The 22,343-nt window shown below is 40.7% G+C and overlaps 2 protein-coding genes across 6 annotated transcripts in view; both read right to left on the bottom strand.

The window, feature by feature from the left end:
• LOC108035043 (axotactin) overlaps positions 1-22,343 on the bottom strand; it is a 72,363-nt gene that overhangs the window by 38,253 nt on the left and 11,767 nt on the right. For all 5 annotated transcript variants that reach the window (XM_050886707.1, XM_017110413.3, XM_050886706.1 and 2 more), the window contains exons 2-8: positions 20,728-21,305; positions 20,026-20,299; positions 18,079-18,298; positions 11,516-11,651; positions 9,545-9,829; positions 2,564-3,094; positions 2,239-2,435 (exon numbers count right to left, since the gene is read on the bottom strand). In XM_050886707.1, coding sequence (XP_050742664.1) covers positions 2,239-2,435; positions 2,564-3,094; positions 9,545-9,829; positions 11,516-11,651; positions 18,079-18,298; positions 20,026-20,299; positions 20,728-21,262 — 2,178 coding nt within the window. In that variant the 5' untranslated portion in view covers positions 21,263-21,305. The remainder of the gene's footprint in view (positions 1-2,238; positions 2,436-2,563; positions 3,095-9,544; positions 9,830-11,515; positions 11,652-18,078; positions 18,299-20,025; positions 20,300-20,727; positions 21,306-22,343) is intronic.
• On the bottom strand, positions 4,520-6,452 carry LOC108035046 (uncharacterized). Its single transcript, XM_017110420.3, has 2 exons — positions 5,738-6,452; positions 4,520-5,290 (listed from the first exon to the last, which is right to left on the bottom strand). Exons 1-2 carry the CDS (start codon positions 6,281-6,283, stop codon positions 4,679-4,681), a joined length of 1,158 nt encoding a protein of 385 aa, XP_016965909.1. The 5' UTR covers positions 6,284-6,452; the 3' UTR covers positions 4,520-4,678.

The raw sequence follows: 22,343 nt of genomic DNA, 5'->3' as shown, positions 1-22,343 counted from the left end.
ATATGTTATTTTACAAATTTTACAATTGAATACTTTAAGACACCTTTCTATGGGATTTTCAAATTTCACTTAGGTTTTTAGGATAAGCACTATATAAAAAATTTAAATTAAATCCCAGAGTTATTATTTCAACTTCCATTGTGTGGCCGCTCGAATGGACAGGCATGATTTGAGTTATTCGCTGTAGAAAAAATTTAAACAGAGGCGTATTATAGAACCTGACACAATCAATTTGGTATTAATTTGGATGCGCATAAATCGTCAAACGGCAAATGGCAAATAAGCCGTAGAGTCATCCAATGCAAAATTGAATGGCTTGCGGCATAAATATTCATTGGCATTACAACGGCAATTTTATTGCAATGCCAATAAGTCAGAGTCTCTGCAGTGACATTTTGGGTTTATTTTTCCAGGGGGGGAGTGCGACTTGCAATCAAAAGGAACAAAATCAACAATAAAATGCAAATAAATACGGCCGGCACACATGAATATTCCTTTTAGTACGTTCTACGAAGCATTTGCCAAAACGACAAGAAACCAAATAAACGTTTTCGGCAGGGCCAAGACAAGGTATGTTTGTTTGTTTAAATACAGATAAACGCCACTGACATCCATATAAACATCAACTCTCTGGGAGTTCAATGCGTGGGCGTTGTTGGGGATTTAGTAGGGGTTTTCGGGGAGGTATTGGCATTAAACTGTTGAATTGTATTTGTGATCGATTACAACGCACTTTTGTGCCGGACCTCAATCTGTTTGGGCCAATATCTCTCTGCTTGTCTGGTTATAAATTGGTATTTCATGGAAACATTTAACTTGCTTTCAATTGCAATACGATGGCCATGACATAAATCTATAAAAATGGTTATATCAAATAAATTGGCAACCACTGAATGGAACAGAGAATAAGAATGACAAAATTGAACGGCCATTCTGGTTAATGTCCCTGTAATGATTTATTTTTATTTCTTTGATATTCCAAAAAGTATTTTGGAATAGTTCTATACTGATTTATTGAGGTATTATCTCAAAATGAAATAAAAATTAAGTTAAGCCAGGAAAAGTAATAATTGTATTTGAATTTACATTTTTTAAAGTGAACCAAAATAGGAACAAAGACTGTCAAGACTTGCCTTTAACTTTTAATAGCATGTATTTATTTTAAGATATATATATGTTACTAGATTTTAAAGATTTACGACTTAACTTAATTCCTCTGACAAAAGCGAATCGAAAATGCGGAAAATAATGTTTTAAGAACACACTGTCCTTGCAGTACACAACCGCTTTGGGCCACCGACGAAATGAATAATGCCAAGCAATTACAAAACACTAAGCTCATTTGACTTTTCATTGCATTAGCCGGAGTCGAGTTTCACTCAGCAGCGCTTAAATTTAATTGCATTTTCCGCATTCCCAATGGCAGTCTGAATTTTTGGGTACATTTTCGTTTGCCCCACATTGTATGCTACATATAGACTTATGGAGCGTGCCTGTGAGTCCTGGAAAACTTGTGTAGATGTGGGTGTATTTGCGGCTGGAAGACGAGCAAATGCAATGCCAGTTTCATACACATGCACACACTTGCCATAGACACAACCACATGCACAGTTGATTTGCATTTCATTTTCTCAGTCGACGTCTCTTTCGCTCTGCTAAGTCGTCTTAAGCAGCACGTCTCTCAGTGGAAACGTCCAGCTGTTGTCTGTGTGTGCGTGCCTGTGGCCGTGGCAGTGTGTAATGCGTGTGTGCAGCTCAAAAGCTCAAGCAATGTGTACTAAGTGCACTGCGAGAAAGACGATATAATTCAAGTCGAAAGAAAAGTAATTCAGACGAAATTTTAGAATATTTTCATCCATTTTTGTATTTTACTAGAATGCATTCGAAAGTATCTTAGTTCTCCTTATTTATTTTTGGACAATTTTGATATATCTTATCTATTGAATCTTTTTTTATTCAAGTTAAAATAAATATTATATCAATGGGAACATATACGCCTTATATAGTATATTAAAACTATTTTGGGTTAAGTCCTACAACCAAAAGTATAAACCAACCAAAAAGAATAAAATTTTCAAATATTTGAATTTGTTGTATAGTGTTTATAAAAACACTCATCTTTCAAGTTACGAAATTCTAAATGTGATCAAATGAAGACAAAATTATTGAATTCATTTAGTAAGCCCCACCGTTTTTTTCAGTGCACTTTTGGATGATTGCTTGAATGCTCACACTTACCTCCCAGAAGCCATTTCCGTCACTGGTCGTTACGTCACTGTAGGCCAGCACCGCGCCCGGCCGACTGCTCCGGAAATCGAATTTAATATTAAATTCTTCGGCGTGATTTATGGGCCACCAAATGTGTGATGTCGCAAAGGGATAGGTGATGGGTATGACATTCACTTCGTTCTCGACGAACTCCGCCTCCAGCACGCCTGACCCAGAAACCGAGAGCACAGATACATAGATGGATAGAGGTATAGATATAGGTTCGTCAGAGAAGGTATGCCAAATATGGCGGTGGCAAATCGCTGCACCAGATATTAAATTGTCCTCCACTCACCGTGATAGTGCACCTTGGGATTCCCCCGTTGCAGTTCGTACAGAATGGAGATGTCATTGTAGTAGACATATTTCAGGCTGCCCACGAAATTGTTATGGGAGGCCAGGCCCTTCTTCTTGTGCAGTTCCGGTCCTCCGCCGAAATATATTTCCGGATCGAAGAGCAGATTCCCACTCGCGGTGGCTGGCAGTTCCAGGACCTTTTGCTGTTGATCCAGGATAATGCTAACCGTTCGCTGTTCGTGCAGAATCGTTAGGTTGTGCCAATAGCCGCGAGTCAAGTCATCTGTGAGCACGGTACTCATCACATTGTCGCCGAAGTCCATTTCCACATGAATCGATTGGTTCTTAATGGCGGCCGCTATATACTGATGCTTCAGGGACTCTCCACTGGCGTAGAACAAGGCTGAATCGTCGAAATTCGTGCGGAACATAAGACTTATACGCCTGGTTGAGGAATGCACTCGATCCTTCCAGTCGTATATCCTGTAGGATACATAGCTGGCTCCTCGCAATGTTATTATAGTGGCCGCTGAAAAATTAACAATTATATATAAAATCTTAAATCAAAATATTCTTTTATTTATTTATTTTTCCTCCCATCCACTCTAGCATTTAGAAGTTTATTTGTTTCCTACTCTGAAAATTATTCAGGAATGCCAAGCACTCTTTACTTGGTTTTAAACGATTTTTAAATATCTAGGCATGCTAATTATTTTACATTCTTTTCTGTCGGGAATATACTCAAAAAAGGAAGTATTTGTAAAACATACGTTTTTATAAACAGCCAGTGAAACACTTAAATCAAATAATAAACACATAAAAATAATTTAATTAAAGATTTTTTCAACACCGATGAGTCAAAGCAATATTGGTAATCCAGACATTTATAACAAAAGTCAGAAAAAATGTTTATATCGAACACCTGTTAGCCCTCTAGACGTGAAAAAATATTTAGTCTACGGATTTAGCATATTTGTATATCTCAGCATACGAATTATCCGCCGGACTACTTCAAGCTTTGACCCTTGTTTCCGGTTTTTTGTTACTCCCCTGCCACTTTTGCATTATCTGCCTGCTGCACACAGAACCAACAAAAAATTCAGAAAAGAAAATGCAGAGAAAAACGCTTTAGTGGGCCACAAAAATAGATTATATTGTTTGGGCCCTTTAGGCATTCGCCTGATGTTCGTCGTGGTCCTGTTTCCTCCTCGCCAGATCCTCATCCCGGCCTCTTGTCCTGTCCGAGGATATACCAAATGTGCAAATCGTGTAACGCGCTATTTTCAGGCATTTTTTTTCTGCCGCCTCTGGTGGTGCAGTGGCAAGTGGTTGCGAATGATAGGTGGTTTGGGTGGTGCCGTGACAGCAACCGCGTTTTGGCCGCTTATCTGACACAGCACACGTGGGCCACGCCCGGCCGATAACGCATCACAACCCACGCACACCCCCAGAGCCCATACACTGAGAGTTTTTCTTTTTAATAAAAAATATATACAATTTCCTAACTATAAAAAGATTCAGTTAGAAAAGTGACCTATAAGTTTTTTTTCCATTAAGTTTTGTACCCTATTTTTGATTTTGGATCCGCGCAATGGCCCAAGATTTATTGCCCATACGCACTGTTGCCTTGATCTAAAAACTATTTTATTCAAGTTGATTTAAAAAACATTTGTATTTTTTTTTAATCAATCAATTTAAAAGGCTAGTAATGGGAGAAATATATTTCCGTCCCAAATTCTATTTGGCATACGTATCGTATGAGTAATTTTTAATGATACGTTTGGTCACCGCTCAAAAACAAAAAAATATATTTTTATTTTTTAAAAACAATTGTTCCACCACGTATATTTCTGATCTATCCGCCGATCTATACTTTCAATACATTTATTCAAATAAGATTAAATAAGACTGATGAATTTTTGCCAGTGCTTAGACCCCACGCAGATACCAGAGCTTACTTTACAATTTTATTTGCATTTTGTTGAAGAAAAAGCATTCAGCTGCATTGGACCTCAGAGGTGTGCTACAATTTTGTTACCCCAGCCCCATGTTGGGCTTATGTTAATGAAGGTGCATAATGAGGCGGGCGATGTGTGTGCTATATGGACTCCCATTAGAGCAGGCCACACCGTGTGACAAATACAGTTTTCTTCATTTTGCCATTTTTGGTGCTGAACTCGTGGCAGTTCTGCAGGACCCTGAGGCCACCGCAAATCCGTCCAAAGATGACCCGCTGCCATGGAACCACCGAGGGCTTAAAGCTGATGGTGTAGCTCAGGAGACCCTGGGGAAAGTGACGGCGATAGTCCCACGGATACGAGATCACCCCCGTCAACTTGCTGGGATCCAGAAAGGAGTACTTCACGCTGTGATGATTACGCAGAGGATCGCTGCCATCCGGCACAAGTTCTCCCTCCATCCAGAGATCCGAAAATATTCGCACAAATTGGTGACATCTGACATCGTTGTGGGTGGCCATGCGCACAAATTGGAGCACCACTTCCGGACTGAGTTCCGTGTAGAGTTGCAGGAGTAATCGACCCAGGAACTGGTCGTTCTCCCGCACCGCCAAGTCGAAATATATTATGGGTCGCAGCAGGACGTGGGCAGTACGTTTTCCCAATCGGGGCGATGGCATATAGGGTAAGAATGCCTTCACCGTCTGTTCGGAGGCCTTCTGCTCGAGGGGCTTGACGGGCGCCACCCAAGGATTGTGAGAGTCCACCTTTGGTTGGGTAAATTATCAGGTTTTAAGGGATCTCCATATGATAGGAGTATATTTGAAATACTATGCAAGGTATATAATTGGAAGTCCTTAGGTTTCATCAATATATTACTTGATATTTTTTTTAACAGTGTTTCGAAAATAGAGATATATAATCATACAAAAATACTTGAAATCTAAGGAAAGTATTTGAAAATGATTTTGATTCCATATTAAAGTAAAGGTATTTTTAAAAAGTATATTATATATTATATTGTTTTATAATAAATATATAATATATTGTATTATATTATTTTTTTTTTATATCAAATATAAAGTTTCCTTATGAACCATTGGTTATCATTACATTCTAAGGCAGTATTTAAAATACTTTGCTATTAAGATAAAGACAATTAAAACATATCATACCCTGTGGTTATTAACTGGCTTGTATGATTTTATACCAACCTTAGACTTGACCTGTGAAAGGCGACAACCGAGTTGCCTGTTCTCCTGGCTCAAGCGGTCTGCCAGCTCACGGATCTTGGTCCGATTCGGCTGAAGGGCGGGAAAATGGCGATTGAAGCTATCAACGCAGCCCTTCAGTCGATTGGTCTTGTTGATCCGCCCGAGGAGCTCGAGATTCTTGCGAAAGATATCCTGTTTTTGGCCGAATTCGTTTGTTAACTGGCTGCGATTGAGGATGCGAGCCTGGTAGCCAAAGGAGTCCCCCGAGGACTTGATACTTTTGAGGCGCCTATGATCTATCTGTGACTGTCGTATCTCCATCATGCTCTTGTAGGTGACCGGATTTAGGTCCGCTTGCCTGCCCGCCGCTCGCATTATCTTTCGGAATTCCGAATAGGTGGGAACTCTGTTGTTCAGCAACTTTTCCCGCACCTCTTTGTTTTTCATCACCAGTTCGTTGGCCACCTTCTGGGCCCTCAGCTCGGTGCACCTACTGGATGGGGTCTTCACGAAAAACTCAGAAAAGGGAACTCCGCGGTGAGTCATTCTGGTATTAGAGGTCTTAAGAGATTGCAGTACACTGTATTGATGATTTCCGCTCAAGTTTAACTTGCAAATTTGTGGACTCAAACGATGTGTTTGTTTGTGTTTGAGTAAAACAAACTGAAACACAGGCACCGAGACTGCTTGGGTCTATGGAGTGTGACTTAGTAACGATAAGCCAGCTTTGATGGGGTAAACAAGTCTAGCGGATTATCTAGATGGCTTTCGAAATTGTAGCTATACAAAACCAATTAAAAGTGTGACATTCGGTTTGAACATTTATATGTCACTTATGAATGGAATAAAGCCTATACATAGATATCATGATTTATAAATAAATTATTTATTAAAGCCATGGCTCTAATTGGAGGTGTGACAACATCGTTTGGGCCAAACAGACCGCAATCCGCTGTTTTCCATATTTTGTGTAGAGACATGAAGGGGAAATTAGACAAAAAATTAACATATATTATTTAATTTGCTTCAAATTGAGGTATTTTTATTGCCCAAAATAAAACTTTTCCTAAAAATACTCAGCTATGGCAATCACAGCTTGAATTGGACCAAAAAAAAGTGCATCTCTGGCTGCTGCATCATGAATGCCAGTTGAGCTGACAACTGTCGGCCAAAGTCCAGAGATGAACTATGCCCGGAGTCATCCTATCACAGGACCTCACAGGGCACGCTGACCACCCCCAATCTGTCCTGTTTGCTGGCATTTCAATTCGTTTATGCCGGAAGAAGGCGAAAAATCTTGTAGTCTCTTTCACAAATGTTGATGCCTGGTTTTTCGGGGGCTAATGATTTCCCCAACTGAACGCATTTCGTTGACACTTTTGCCATGGAAAATTGTAAAGTCGGAATGGTAGTGTAAGCAGGGGTTTTGTGGATCCGTATTCAGGGTGCAATGCACATGAGCAGCCTCGGCCTTGTACTGGCAGTTGTCATTTTAGTTATTGCATTACAAAAGCGTCTGCGTTTGATTATGTCCCGTACGGATTTTCAGCATTTTCATACACTTGCCGAAAATTATGACTTAATAATGTGCCTCTGAAAATTGGCACATGTAATTTTAAGTAATCTGTTGTAATAATATAGTTTTTGGAAATTTAAAAAATGTTTATGTTTGAGTGGAAAACTTATTATTCATATTGAAATATGTTTTTTATAGCGTCAATTATTATGAATTTATAGTTTAATTATCGTCTTAAGGAACGAATCCTTTAAGCTTTCATGATCAAAACAATTGTGGCATACTTTTAGACAGTTTAATTATTAGTTTCAAAACTATATCAATTTTTTTTACATTTTTGGAACGTTTTTTTGTGTTTTTTTTTTTTTAATTTGGACACGAATCTTTTTCCCACTGCTCGCAATGTGCGAGGTTTTAATGGCCTGACACTGTTTCCGTTCCAGGAGCAGTTCAACATGCAACCGGCAAACCAGCGGGCTTGGGGCGGTGGGTGAGGTACATCTGTGTAATTTGCTTGCACTTGCCGGCGCTCGTTACGTAATTGTGATCAGTTGCAGGGGCATCATCAGCTGCAGCAGCAGCAGCAGCAGCAGCAGCAGCAGGCGCTTAATGCTTGAAAATCTCGCACGTCACGGCGGTCGCTCGATGTCCTTGACAGACGCCATTTAGACAGCCGGAGGAGGGAAAATGCACAGATAGAGGGCACGCGGCATTTTCCAATATGGCCAACTCTGTCACGGCTAACGGCAAACCGTTAGCGCTTTTTTCCCCCTACTATTTTGTTCATTTTGCAATTTGCAGCTGTCCATTGCATCAATACCATACACAGCCAACTCACTTTCCCCGAAAACATTTCCCTGGACACTCCACTGCCACCCGCGAAGCCTGGGTTTTTTTTTCTATTTTTCCTTTTTCCATGCCTGGCATGTGTTGGTCATCATTTGCATGCAAATTTTAGCAAACATTTGAAATTCAGGGGGGCAAAACTGAAGAATGCATGTTGAGCTGCCCTCACAAAAGTTTAGCTTAGTTAGGTTACTTGATTTAATGACTATTGAGGGTTTTGTGAAAGAAAAGGGTTATCAATTTAAAAGGATGGCTAATTTTTTGCGGTTTTATATATATTTTGCTTTTTACTGATTTAAAAAAATAGGCGATACATCAAAAATAGTTTTATTCTTGAAATGAAATGAAATTCCTCCCTTAAGTTTTTTATATAGTGTGAAAAAAGTCCGTTCATATTTTTACCTACAGATTATTAAATATGGAAAAATTTAAATTTAAATTCCTAGGTAGAGTAAATCCAATTCCCTTTGGACTCCAAAATACCAACTTCAATTTTCCTGCTGGAACGCAAAGTAAGTGCTTCGAAAGGGCCCGGAAAATTGTGAAATGTCAAAAAACATAAACGAGCTGTTCAATTTTTAATGGGCCTGCCTATATAATGGCCTCGCGTGACTTAATTGAGATTATGGCGGCCTGGAATTGGCTTTATGTCATTAACTAAATGTCGGATGATGCTGAAGGGAAGGTCTTTGGGGGGTGTATATATATTGAGCTTAACAAACTAATTTTGCGCACATTCTGGCTGGTGTGGCCCGGGCTGGCCGGCAGTCAAAAAGTCAAACACTATTTTGCATAATTTATGGTCAGGTCATTAGCGTGTTTAAAACTGTAGCGGCCAAAAGGGGAGTTCAGTGCCAGTGGCTAACCGCTAGCAAACAAACATAGTTTATAATTAAAACAAAATGGCGCCCCTAGGGCCATGTCCAGATGCAGAGATATATTGGGATTTAGGCAGAGTTAGATGGATGTGAATGGCACTTGGAAAAATGTGGGTGCCAAAAGGATATTTTTCAAAATATTTGTTAATTTTAATTTCAAAAGCCATTAAAAGCCATTTATCCAAGTCAGCTATCTATCCAAAATGTGTACACTCAAAACAATATTATATTACATTTCCTTTCATTTTTAAAAGTTATGCCTTGTTCACATTTTTGATTATTGATAAACATTTGAAACAATAAATATTTAAAAATGAAATGGTATTTGTACTTGTCGATTATTTACACATACTAGTATCGTTTTGTTAAAAATTGTGTCTTTTCCTTTTACAAGAATTTTGTTCAACATTTTTGTTGGGTAGCTAAAATAAGGTTTTAAAATTAAATGACCCATTTTTTAGATTTAAAACATTGAGTCAAATCAAAGGGAAATATTTCTTAGATCATTAAGAAACCTCTTAGATACACTACTTATCTCTATATTCAAAGCTTTCGAAAAGTACTCACTGTAAATGTCGCAGTGCTCGCCCTCGTAGTGGGTGCCAAAGCAGTCGCAGGAGATGCCCCCGTAGTGGTTGATGCAGCGCGATCCCACGAAGCAGAGGTTGTGCCTGGACTCGCACATGTCCGAGCATCCCTCGTTGACGTTCTCGTGCTTGGTGGCCACCAGGGGGGCGATGGGCAGCAGGTCGGAGGCGGCCTTGCCGGAGCTCAGGACCACATTGCGGATGCAGCCCACAAAGGACTCCGTAATGTATTTCACGCCGTGCAGCTTCTCCTCCGAGGAAAGGCCTGCAAAATTGCACAAGGGGTTGGCAGATGGGAGATGGAGGTTTGGTCAGTTGTTTGGTCTTGGCTGGCAAGCCACAGATTAATTAACATGCTGAATATTCGGAAATGGATTTCGGCTATATCTGTGTGGGCTTTGGTGGGCGGAGCGACCATGTCGGACTGCCATAACATAATTTCGTTGTTTACAGTTGAAAGTTTTGATGGGATTTTTGCTGCCCGCTGCTGTTGCTACAGATTTAACTATTGCTTAATTAAAAAAGTTGTCTCCACTCAGTTTTCGGATCAGCAAAGAACGGGCTAAATAAACACAAGCTGAAATGGCGGTGGAGATTCCCCTATTATTTATGGACATAAAACAGATTTAGTTGCATTTTTAGAATGGGGTTTCTGTTGTTTTTTAATGATTTTTGTGGCCTTTGTCTTGCTTTGCATATTTTTTAGTGCTCTATAAATATATTTCATTAAATTGTAAATAAAAGGAGTTAGATATTTATTACTAATCAAAGTATTTTCTATTCCAAGTTCATCCCAACTAAGTAATAACGCCTTTTATTGCCTTGCCTTTTATTTATATATTTCTGTAAACAGAAATATCATATGATAAATGGCTTATTGACTGTTTCCTGCTAGTGTTCCATAAAATGCTTTTAAAGCTTATTGATTGCATGCTTTCCATTTCATTTTCACATTTCACTTTTCCCCATCAATTGTGGGTCAGTCTCTAGGGGTCTCGTTGAAATGCAACCGCAACAAAATCATTTGCCCTGGCAAAAAATGATATATGTTCTAGGAACATTCAATCCGAAAGCAAGCTCAGCGGGAGCTAGCTCGGAAAAACTAGACCAACATCATCAGTGTGCAATCAATGGCCCATTCTGTCGGCCTGCTCACAAAACCCTTTTTTCATGGCCTCTGGTGTTCGCAACGTGAAATAATTAAATTTTCAAATAACGCACCGAAGCCGCTTTCAAAGTCATACATACGGACACTTACAAAGCCCCGATTCAATGGGAAATGAGCAAGTTCTGATTGGGTTCGTTCGTCGACTTTTTGAACTGCTGCACTCGAAGAAAACTCTTTGAAGATTTGATGTTAATTAATCATAGAGAAAAAGGAAAAAAGGTTCTACAAATCACGGGAGATGTGATATCTTTTCTCAAGGCGTCTGAAAGTATGCAATGATGTTTTTATTTAGGAGTTTTACGGAGAATATTGTTTTTAAGTGGTTACAAAAGCATTTTTTTACTTGAATCAAATAAAAATTATATACTATTTAGGTTAAAATTTATTTTGGCATTTGGTTTCAACTTTTTTTCTGATGCACTCTGGTAAAAATTGGTCTTAAAGAGCAGATTTCAAGAATGGTTCTGTGTATTTTGGGAGTGTGTGAATCGTCACCGCCAAACTGCAAATTCGATTTTCAATTTTCAGTTGCACATTTTCCGATTTTTCGCTGGCGCACTTGTGTGCTATTCTATCCCATATATATATATTGATGCTATGGCTTATGTGTGAATTTCGCGTACGAAAATCATTGCATATATTCGGGCGTTGCCTTTAATATGATTGATTGTGGGGCTTTCGTGCCTTTGTGCATTGAAGTGGGAGGTAAATTTTGGATTTTGGAATGGCAATGGCAATGGGAATGGAGACGGGAATGCGTACACAATTGATTTGGGCACTCACCTCCGACCAGGACCACCGATGGCAGATTCGTGGAGACGCCGTAGTTGTACTCGTGATTCAGTCCTTTCAGATAGACCTCCTCCTGACTATTGTCGACGCGTGCAATTAATCTTGCGCCATGGACATCGATGCGCACCTGTGCAAAATAGACGGCGAGGGATCGGTTAGCAGCGTAAAACCAATAAACCAGCCATACCCTCTGCCATTGCCGTGAAGGAGGGCGCTGGGCTGGGATGGGGGCGTGGCATTCGCACACAGACAAATGATAAAAATTTATGAATTTATGCGTTTTGGCCCCGAGTTGAAGTTGCAAGTTTTGCAAAGCGGCAGGCGATAAATTGTTGTTGCTACCGCTTTTGTTGCTATTTGTTGCTGCTGCCGTTGCTGCAACAGCATGGGTAAAAATCTACGAAATGAATTGCAACTGCTGTGCGCACAAACTCATAGCTGGGATCAGCTGAAATTCATTAGGAATTTGCGTGTTATTTATGAGTGCCCAAAAGTGTGTGCACTTGTGTGTCTCTGTGCACTGAGAAAAATATGACAATTAAAAAACTTTATTGATTTCAAATTCACAAAGCTTAAAGGGTCAACTTTTCTTTAGGCATATTATTAATTGGTTAAATTAAAAGGGTATAACTGCCCACCGTAATCGTCTAGCCCGGAGATTACAGGGGGCTATCCCAATTCGCAGGCTCAAAAGAAGACATTTTGGGCTGCTCCTAAGAGACTAATATGAATATATTATTTACTTGAAACTAGTCGTAATTTGATCTACTCCTATATACCAAGTTGAAAACTAATTATAATTTATAATTAAGAGATTATTTACTTAAGAAAACATTTAGGTTAAAGGCTTTAATTAGATCTGTTCCTGGATTATATTAAATAAAGATGTTAATTAAAAAAAAAAAAAATAAAAGGGTATATAAAAGTATGCTACGAAAAGGAAAGTTTTTTGTTGCATATTTTTAGACACTTTAAAATTAAATGTTTTTTTTAAAATCACAATTAAAGTCAGTAGGCCATCAACTCTTTGACAAGTTGTGTCGTGGGAAAAAAAAAAAAAAAAAACAAAGTGCGTGCTTACGCGTTATTATTTTGTTATCTATTCTTCGTGTGCTAATAATAGCACAGATCATAAAAATTCGGACGCTGTCTAGCGCAGTGTCGGCAGTGGGACAACAACAACAACATAAGTGTAGTGCGACAAGACTGCATTTGTGCCCGCTAGGGCATCGCTGTTCCCCTCACACTGCGCGCAGCCGTACAAGAGGGGCAACAAAAGCAGTGATTGACTTACATTCGACTTTGCATAAAATCGAGAGAAATGGCAAATACCAGAGAAACAATGCTTCTGGGCGAAGCTCTGAGAAAAGCCGTCATGGACGAGGTGATTCCAGGAGAGTTAACCCTGGCAAAAAATCTGGCCACTAGCGGCAAGCTTAACTCATATGGTATAGCAGTATCAAGCAGTAATGCAGCCTGTATCACCAGTACTCTGACAACAACTCACAGTCCAATATATACCTACACTACATCATCACCCAGCATATGCAGTGGCATGTGCTCAACGCCTATGCCTCCTAAAGCATTAAGCACTTCTATAGACTTCCCCCCTCTACCGGGCCTCAATGAATCTGATTCACCCAGATGGCAAAAAATCCAGAGCCAGAAGAGGAAGGGGTCATCGAACTCACCAATAAGTCAACGAAAACGTGCCGATATTAGAAATTTAGAACCCAGTGACCCTGTGTCAGCAAACAGGTTCGAAACACTATCAGTTGATGACGATGAGATGGACTGCAATAGTGTGGACGAACCATCGACTAGCGCTGCAGCAGCGGCTTACCGTTCTCACACCGCTTCTAAGGCTAAAGACAGCAATGCACATAACAAGAACGCAAACGTACAAAGTAAAACTGATTCATCTACGGTAAAATCTGCTTCTACTGGTAGTCCAAAACCACCACCAATCGTTCTTATGGACGTGACAAACGTGAACGAACTTCTTATCGCTATCGAGGAAGTTACAAATCTTGAAAATGTTGAAATCAAATCCTCTGTGGGCTCCACTCACAGAATCTACACCAAAGACGCAAACACCTACAGGGCTGTAGTACGACAACTAAATTCCCTGAAAATTGAATTCCATTGCTATCAATTGAAAGACGAGAAACCATTCAGAGTTGTTGTGCGAGGATTACACCATTCACAGCTCCATCATAAAATCAAAGAGGAATTACTCAGACAGGGGCATAAAGTTCTATCAATATATAACCCAAAAAGCAACAAGAGCGGTGAACAGATGAACCTCTTCTTCATTAATGTAGAAAAGAATCTAAATAACAAAGATATACTCCAACTACGATCTCTATGTCGCCAACGCGTCCGTTTTGAAGTAGCCAGAAAAGCACAAGACATAGTGCAATGTCGGAGATGCCAATCGTTTGGTCATACTGCAAGATATTGCTACAGACCTTTTATCTGTGTCTCTTGCGGTGACTACCATAAATCATCAGATTGTCCCAGAAGCAAAGAAGCACCAGCAACTTGCACTCACTGTGGTGAAAATCACCCAGCTAACTTCCGTGGCTGCAAATCCTATCAAAAATTGCTCAAAATGAACGAAAATGTACAGAAAACCCCAAAAGTGAGCACAAACAATAACTCTACACCCAAACATTATGAAAATGGAGTTTCTTATGCTCAAATAGCCAGAAATGCAAATCCAATCACGGAAAAACAAAACAAACGACCAGGAAACCTAACAAATAGGCTACAGGACGCCATTCAACAGCAACATCACTACGGTGCAAAAAATCATGCGCACTTTTTCCCAGATGTGTCACAACAGCAAAATGCACAAGAATCTAAACTAGAAATGGCAGTTGCATCGCTCTCAAAAGCTATCGAAGGTCTATACGCCATGCAAGCCCAGATGCTGAAGATGCTGGTTGCAATTAACGCGCAACTTACACAATGTCCCAAATAAAAATTCTCACCTGGAACACGCGAGGTGCTGCCGGCAAAATGACGGAAATCGGCCACCTTGCGGAGAGAGAGAATATTGACATTCTCCTTCTCACTGAAACGAAGACATCCAACCTTCAACTATTTGGATATGAAGTCTACACTTCAAATCTACCTGACGGCAGCCACAGGGGTGGAGCTGCAATCCTGGTTAACAAAAAGATCAATCACTTTCCCATCGAGCCAATCGTCCATGCTAAAGTCCAAATCGTGGGTGCCAGAATCCAAACATGTATAGGACAAATATTCATCGGATCAATCTATTGCCCTCCGAACTTCAGCTGGACTCAATCAGAATTTGATGACATATTCGCTAACTTCAACTTCCCAAGATCATTTATCAGCGGAGACTGGAACGCCAAACATCCATGGTGGGGTTCTGCGATCACCTGTCACCGAGGTAACTTACTTGCTGCAAGCGCCATCTCAATTAACGCCAACATCCTGGCGACTGGAGCACCAACATACTATCCAAGCGCAGTAAATCGAAGACCATCCTGTTTAGACTTTGCAATTTATCGCAACATTCCACACGACAAGCTAAGCATCAGAGACAGCTGGGACCTTGAATCGGACCACCTATCTCTCATCACTACATTAAAAACAGAAGCCATACAATGCACTCAACGTAGACAACTTCTTAGCAAACACACAAATGTAGCTGTTTTCAAGGAAGAACTATGTAGATCGATACGCCTTAACATTGAGCTCAACTCTGCTGCTGAGATTGACGACGCTGTAGACCTCTTCACTACCAACGTGACAAATGCGGCGAGGAGTGCAAACGTGTACACTGCAAACAATCATGGCAGAGCCCTCATACGCCACTCGAATAGAATTGACCCAACCATTGCAGAGATTCTAGTCCGTAAGAGAGCACTGAGAAGACGTTATATTCGAACGCACAGTCCTGAGGATAAAGCTCAATGGCATAGATGCGCCAGAGAGCTTCACGTTGCCATGGCTGAATTGAAAAATGCGCAATTCGAACATATGCTGACCAATATGGACTATTCTAATGATTCCATTTTTAATATGTGGTCCTTTACCAAAAAAGTAAAAAGAATGCCACAGAAAGTTACGCCTCTGAAGAACAGCAATGGTAACTGGTGTCGCTCCTTAGAAGAGCAAGTACAAACATTTGCGGAACACCTTGGCGACAGATTCACTGCGTTTAATTTCGCATCCGAGGAGGATATCAACAGAATAAACGAAATACTACAGCGCCCTTTCCAGATGTCACCTCCAATAAGACATATCCGTCTGGAAGAAGTCTCAAACATGATACGTACCCTCAAAAGTCGAAAGGCGCCAGGTCATGACCTAATAAGCAACGCAGTACTTAAAATCCTTCCCAAGAGAGCACTATTACTTATCACATTGATATTCAATGCGATACTTAGAGTGCAATACTTTCCCAAAAAATGGAAGAGTGCTAGAATCAGTATGATTCTAAAGCCAGGGAAACCGGAACAGGATCCATGCTCCTACCGGCCTATCAGCCTCCTGCCCTCTTTATCGAAGGTAATGGAAAGGCTGATAGCTTCCCGACTTATAATACACCTAGAAGACAATGATACTATCCCAATGCACCAATTCGGATTCAGAGCCGGCCACAGTACGATTGAGCAATTGCACCGTGTAGTCAATCACATCCTGAAGGCCTACGACAATAAAGAATACTGCAACGGCATCTTTCTTGACATACAACAGGCATTTGATAGAGTTTGGATCCCGGGACTACTAGCCAAAGTCAAAACAGCGCTGCCAGCCAACCTGTTTGAGCTCATCAGATCGTTTCTCACAAACAGAGATTTTTGCGTCCAGTCCAGAGACGCAATCTCTGCAAATGTTGCCATTACAGCTGGCGTTCCCCAAGGAAGCGTCTTAGGACCGCTACTGTACTCCATCTTTACAGCAGACATCCCCAAGCCAAGCTATGAAGAAATGACCTACGACAACAGCAAAATGCTGCTGGCCAGCTTCGCTGACGACGTCTGCTTTCTCAGCTCCTCGAACAGTGAGACCGAGTCTTCACAAACGCTGCAAACCTACCTCAACGAATTCGAGAAATGGGCCACGGCGAACAATATCAAAATCAACGAAAGCAAATGCGTAAACGTTTGCTTTACGTTACGCCGAAAAACAACTCCGGTGGTCCACATTAATAATGTGGACATAGAGCAAGCGACTAAGGCGAAATACCTAGGCCTCACACTGGACAAACGCCTAACCTTCCGAGAACATATTGCCAGAGTCGTCAAAATGTGCAACCTAAAGCGGAACCAATTATTCTGGATGCTAAACAAGAAAAGCAAACTATCTCTAAGATGCAAGCGGCACATTTATCAACAAATCATCGCACCAACTTGGAGATATGGAATCCAAATTTGGGGAGTGGCGGCTGCGTCCCACCGAAAACGTTTCCAAACCGTCCAGAACAAAACATTAAGACAAATCACTGGCTGTGAGTGGTTCGTTAGCGGCCAAACGCTTCACAATGACCTAAACCTGAGTCTTGTTGAAGACCAAATATCGTTCTTCTCAAGCAGGTACAACGACCGTCTAACTGCCCACCGTAATCGTCTAGCCCGGAGATTACAGGGGGCTATCCCAATTCGCAGGCTCAAAAGAAGACATTTTGGGCTGCTCCTAAGAGACTAATATGAATATATTATTTACTTGAAACTAGTCGTAATTTGATCTACTCCTATATACCAAGTTGAAAACTAATTATAATTTATAATTAAGAGATTATTTACTTAAGAAAACATTTAGGTTAAAGGCTTTAATTAGATCTGTTCCTGGATTATATTAAATAAAGATATTAATTAAAAAAAAAAAAAAAAAAAAAAAAAAAAAAAACAATTAAAGTATTCAATAATTTATGACCCGACTTAGTTTTCTGCAAGTGCTTATGTTGCCATTTGCTGTATGAGAGTGTGATTAGTAAAGGATCTGCTTGTTTTAAATATGAAAACATGAACTAAGCCGGGGTGATGCGTTTTCGGTAGCTCCTGCCACTGTTATTGATGATGATGATGCTGACGATGCTTGAGGGATTGCGGTTAGCTGCACGCGTGGAAAAGCAGCAGCGGGAACATGCAACATCCCAGCAGCAACATGCAACCACCGGACCGTACCCCAATGTCCGAGGTGAGTTAACCAAGTTGAACGCACATAAATCAACTTGCTCGCTTTGTTATAAAAGTTTGATAAAGCGTTTTGCACACATGCACCGGCAGCACACATTCCGCATTGCAATCTTGCTAATTGCTTGCTGAACGCATGGCCATGCTAATGTTGGCCCAAAGCGCCAGATGTTAACCGACTACCAATTACCCTGGGAAGCTGGACAGCCCCCAAACGAGCTAAGTCCACCGGAAGTCTGATAGCCCCGCAGGATTACGGCATTCGAGCGGGTTTCTTTTGAGGGTTCCTGCCAGACCTGACCCCGTTTTTCGGGTGCTACCATACACCATACCAATTCGTATGCCCATTGCCACACCCATTCCCATTCCCCTACTCACCATCACGCTGTGCCATTCATCTCGATTCAGACTCTCGCCCACAGTGACACTCGTTGAATGCTTGCCAAAGACATGGACCACCTTCAGCTGGCCCTTCTCCACAATCACGTAGAGTGCATAGGGGTCCAAAATAATGCGATCCGGATTCTTAACGTTGTGATAGACGAGCAGGCCGTGCGGCAGTCGGGTGCGGAATTGAAATGAAATCTCACGGCAAAGTCTGCAAAGACAGAAAGACGCAGAGCGGGCAGTGCATTAGCATTAGTGTTGCAAATGTGGGCTCCCAAAAGTAGCTCAAATCGACCTTCCGTTGGCTTTGTTTCATTAAAAGTGGTTAATTGATGTTATTATGTTATTTCTATAAAACTAAAGTCTCTATCTGGGTGTACAATACCTTATTATGTACTTTTTATTGTCACTTTTGCAACTCTTTATGTTCAAATGCGGAGTTCAATTAGTTTTTTACAGCATACTTTTAGGCGCATTTATAAGTTATTTTACTTTGAAAGCGGATTTTTATACATTTTTACACAATCTTACGGAAAGTTACCGTTAGCTTTTTAATTCCTCAAATATTGGCATATTTCAGCATTGTAAACTTATTTAACTATATTTACCACTAAATCATTGATAGTTTTATGAAAAGTTGTGCTTATTTTATGCTATCTTTTCAAGTAATACCAGAGTTTGGCCATAAAATAGCCAAGATGGCCACACTTACCGGCATTTTGTGTGTGTTTGCCTGACAGAGTTTTAAATTTATTTGTTCTTTGCTCTTGACTGCTGTTGCCGTTGCTGTTGTTTGTGCTGCTCCTGCTGTCGGCAGCCACATGAGTTACAATTAAAACTACAGCACAAATTGCCAACTTGGCCAAGTATGCAGAAGCCACTGACCAAAGGCAACAACGATAACAAGTAGTAGAAGTTGGCAAAGTTATGTTTAATTTTATTTGCCTCACTGTCTACATGTTTGTCCAACATGTGCACATGCTCTCCTACTCGTACTCTGCATTTAAATAATATTTTTTATCTTAATTTAATATGCAAATGCCAACTGTTTCCAACCAAATTGAATTTTAAATTTAACAAGCCCAGAGATCTTGGCCAAAAGTCGTTTTGAGCCATTTAGATGTCACAGCATGGACAGAAAGGTTCCGGCAATTGAGCAGAAAATTAACTTTTGACCTGGTTTTCGGGTCTTCTTTTTGTTTCTCCCTTTCCTTTTTGTTGTTTTGTGTAAGCTACCGATAAGATTCCAGTGCACCAAGAAAACTGTTAAGAGAAAATCAATTTTCACACTGTGAAGGCAACGTCAGTTTGGCTAATTGCTCGGGTGCACAGCATTCGCTCTTAACCCCATGGGTATCGTGGTATTTTATAAAAAGCTTGTAGTTTTTTTAGACCTAATAGCTTTGGCTGTCGGATTGATTTTTTGCTTTTATTCCAACTCACTCAAATGTCAGATTTAATTGTTTTCGATTTCACAAATTCGCTAGAGACTTTATAATTTGTGGTTATTGGAGGTATTGAAAGACACGCAATCGATGCACCCGGAAAACAGTTTAACAACTTGTCTTAAAAAATCAATAAATGCTACATTTTTTTTATAATACAACACTATTGTTTTTTAATGTTATGAAATTTCAGAAAAGGATGTTTTTAAAATATATATTTAATTGTGATTTATTATGTTATTTAATGTTTTATTTTAAAATGCTAATTAAATTTATTTATTAAAAAAGGTTAATACTTTTGCGAAAAAGCCCCTTGAGGTCAAGGGTTAAGCGAATCAAGCACTTTTGAGCCAAAAGGCCAACAATCCGCTAAATGACGCGACCGTTGCAGCACGGCCAATTGAAGTGGCATGCAGAGGACCCGAGGACCTGCCACCTGCCAGGTGGTCAGTGGACCCTCAGCACCCGGGCTCCCAGTCCCACTCCCACTCACCTTAATTGAAATGTCTGTATGATGTCGCCGTCCATTTGGATGAACGTGTTGTTCTTGGCGAAAATGAAAGTTTTGCCTTGGCCCGTCTCCGCGAAAGTGAGCTCGGGGCCGCGCTGTTCGATGGGCACGGGCGTCGTTCCGTCCCGACCCACGGCTCCGCCCATTCCGTCCGGCGATTGGGCCGGACTCTGGGTGTACGGCAAACCGAGGAGCATGGAGCTCTCCGTGGTGCTCGGCTCTCGGGTGGTGGACTGCAGGAACGGGGGCAGAGTGTCTGCGAGAGATGGGACGTCAATTGGGATTATTATTGGGTCGCATGAGTTCGGAAAATTAATCGAGGAAAAGTAACATGATGCTAAATTATCAACTATTCCTACAATTCTACAGCAATTTAGTGTCGAATTGCATATTCTTGACTTGGAATTTGAAAACATTAAGGTTAATCAGTATATTATAAAACAAATAATAGTTTTTATTTTTTAATAAATTCTTAAAGACAATCTTCAAAAATATTTTAAAATTTTGCCTAAAAATATGCTTCAAATAATTGTGTTCTTTCACATATTCATCATGGGATGTATGGTATAAAAATTATAAGATACTATCATCAATGTAACTAATTTTGAACAGAATAAAAACCTGTTTTTCTGTATTTTTAAGATCCGAATTAAATACTTTTAGTTGAGTTCGATGAATGCTTACGTGGTCCTCCGATGCAGTGGAAAAGGCACTCGGCCTCAGTGCCAAAGCGGTTCTGCGGATTTCCTTCACAACCGCCCCAAATGAAGTTGGTGCACTCGTTGGTGGTCGGCTCGTAGCGCCACTTGTAGATGTACTGCTTGCAGGGACCGGGATCCCCGGGCCCAGCGCACTTCTCGTACTGGTTGCTCTTCTGGCCCTGGATCATGGCGGAGTTGTTGCCGCTGCCGCCGAGGCCGCTGTTGCTGCCACCGCCGGAGGCGCCGCCGCTGCCACCCGCCGGCGAGCCGCCCGCAGAGACGCCGCTACCTCCCCCGGAATCCGGTACCGATTGTCCGCCGGGATTGCTGCCGGCCAATCCGCCGACTCCGCTCAGGCTTAAATTGCCGCTGCCTAGACTGCTGGGATTTCCGGCGACAAGGATGGGCGAAATCCCACCACCGGCCACCGCTGCGTCCGTTGCGGTCATGTTCGGCAGGCTGAGGGCAGAGATGGAGCAAAGGAGGGGCAACAGTGCCAGGACATGGGGCAAAGCCATTTCGTGGTCGCAGGATAGGCGATGGCCTAGCTTTCCTTGGAAACTGTAACAAAGGTAGAAGATTCTGCGTTAGCTGAGAGTCTGGATATTATGTTTGATTTCATAAGACCAAAAGATGAAAATATTTTGTAAGATCACTTAAGGAAAACAAATTTGAGTAGACAAAATTAAGTAGACAAACATATTCTGAACTAACTCTTTGTACGTTCTAGTAGATTTAAAGAAAGAAACAAAGATCAGTAAACGAGGTGCTAAAGCTCAAAGGATAAAAACATTTTTTATATTTATCGTTCTGAAAAATACAAGACCTTGTAATAGTACAATATGTATTCGGCTTATTAAAACTCATAATAAGAACATTTTAGAAAGTATTTTTATTAATAATATAGATGTATTTATCCATTAAACTCGACTTCACACACTTATACAAAACATATCTAACTTGAGTAAAACGATTACTTATATTTATCCTTGTAAGACGTTAGGTTGCCTTTTTCTAAACCAAATTGAGTGCCTTCATTCTGTACTGGCACTTTTTCAAGGCCCCATCCCCCTCTTCGTTCATTAGATTTCCTTGTAATTGCACAATAAATTTACCAAGGCAATTTACTTGCATGTCACAAGAGCCCTGAGCAGATATTCTGAACAGAGACATCAGAGCTTATGATTCCGGCTGCTAAAGAAGGAGAAGTTTACTATTGTCATGTGCGGCACTAAAATCCCATTTACATCATCGTGCTCATCATCATCAGTCAATGTCTCTGTTCCTCCGAGGCGACGATGCTGCATTTCTTGATGCCATTTAGCGAAGAGGAAAACGAACCAAGTTTTCTGCTTTCACTTCCGCCGGAAATGTGACACACTCACTCACACTTACACACACATATATATAAAAGACACTAGATAGAGGAAGAGAGATGAGCTTGGGCTGATTTACAAGTAGCTTAGCACCATCGAGCGAAAAAAGTGTCAAAAATTTCAAAATAATGATGCGCACAGTTTACACTAAATGCAGGAGTGGGAGTATGAGCGATATATGTAGAAGTGAGCGGAAACTGGAAGGGAAATAGGAAATTAAGTT

The sequence above is a fragment of the Drosophila biarmipes genome, chromosome 3L, assembly GCF_025231255.1.
Source record: "Drosophila biarmipes strain raj3 chromosome 3L, RU_DBia_V1.1, whole genome shotgun sequence".
Taxonomy (NCBI): domain Eukaryota; kingdom Metazoa; phylum Arthropoda; class Insecta; order Diptera; family Drosophilidae; genus Drosophila; species Drosophila biarmipes.
This window is presented reverse-complemented; position numbering and strand designations above follow the sequence as displayed.

Coding starts and splice junctions, on each gene's coding strand:
- LOC108035046 (XM_017110420.3), bottom strand. CDS start 6,283: ATGACTCACCGCGGAGTTCCCTTTTCTGAGTTTTTCGTGAAGACCCCA. Junction 5,291..5,737: donor TTTCACAGGTCAAGTCTAAG/GTTGGTATAAAA, acceptor ACCCAACCAAAG/GTGGACTCTCACAATCCTTG.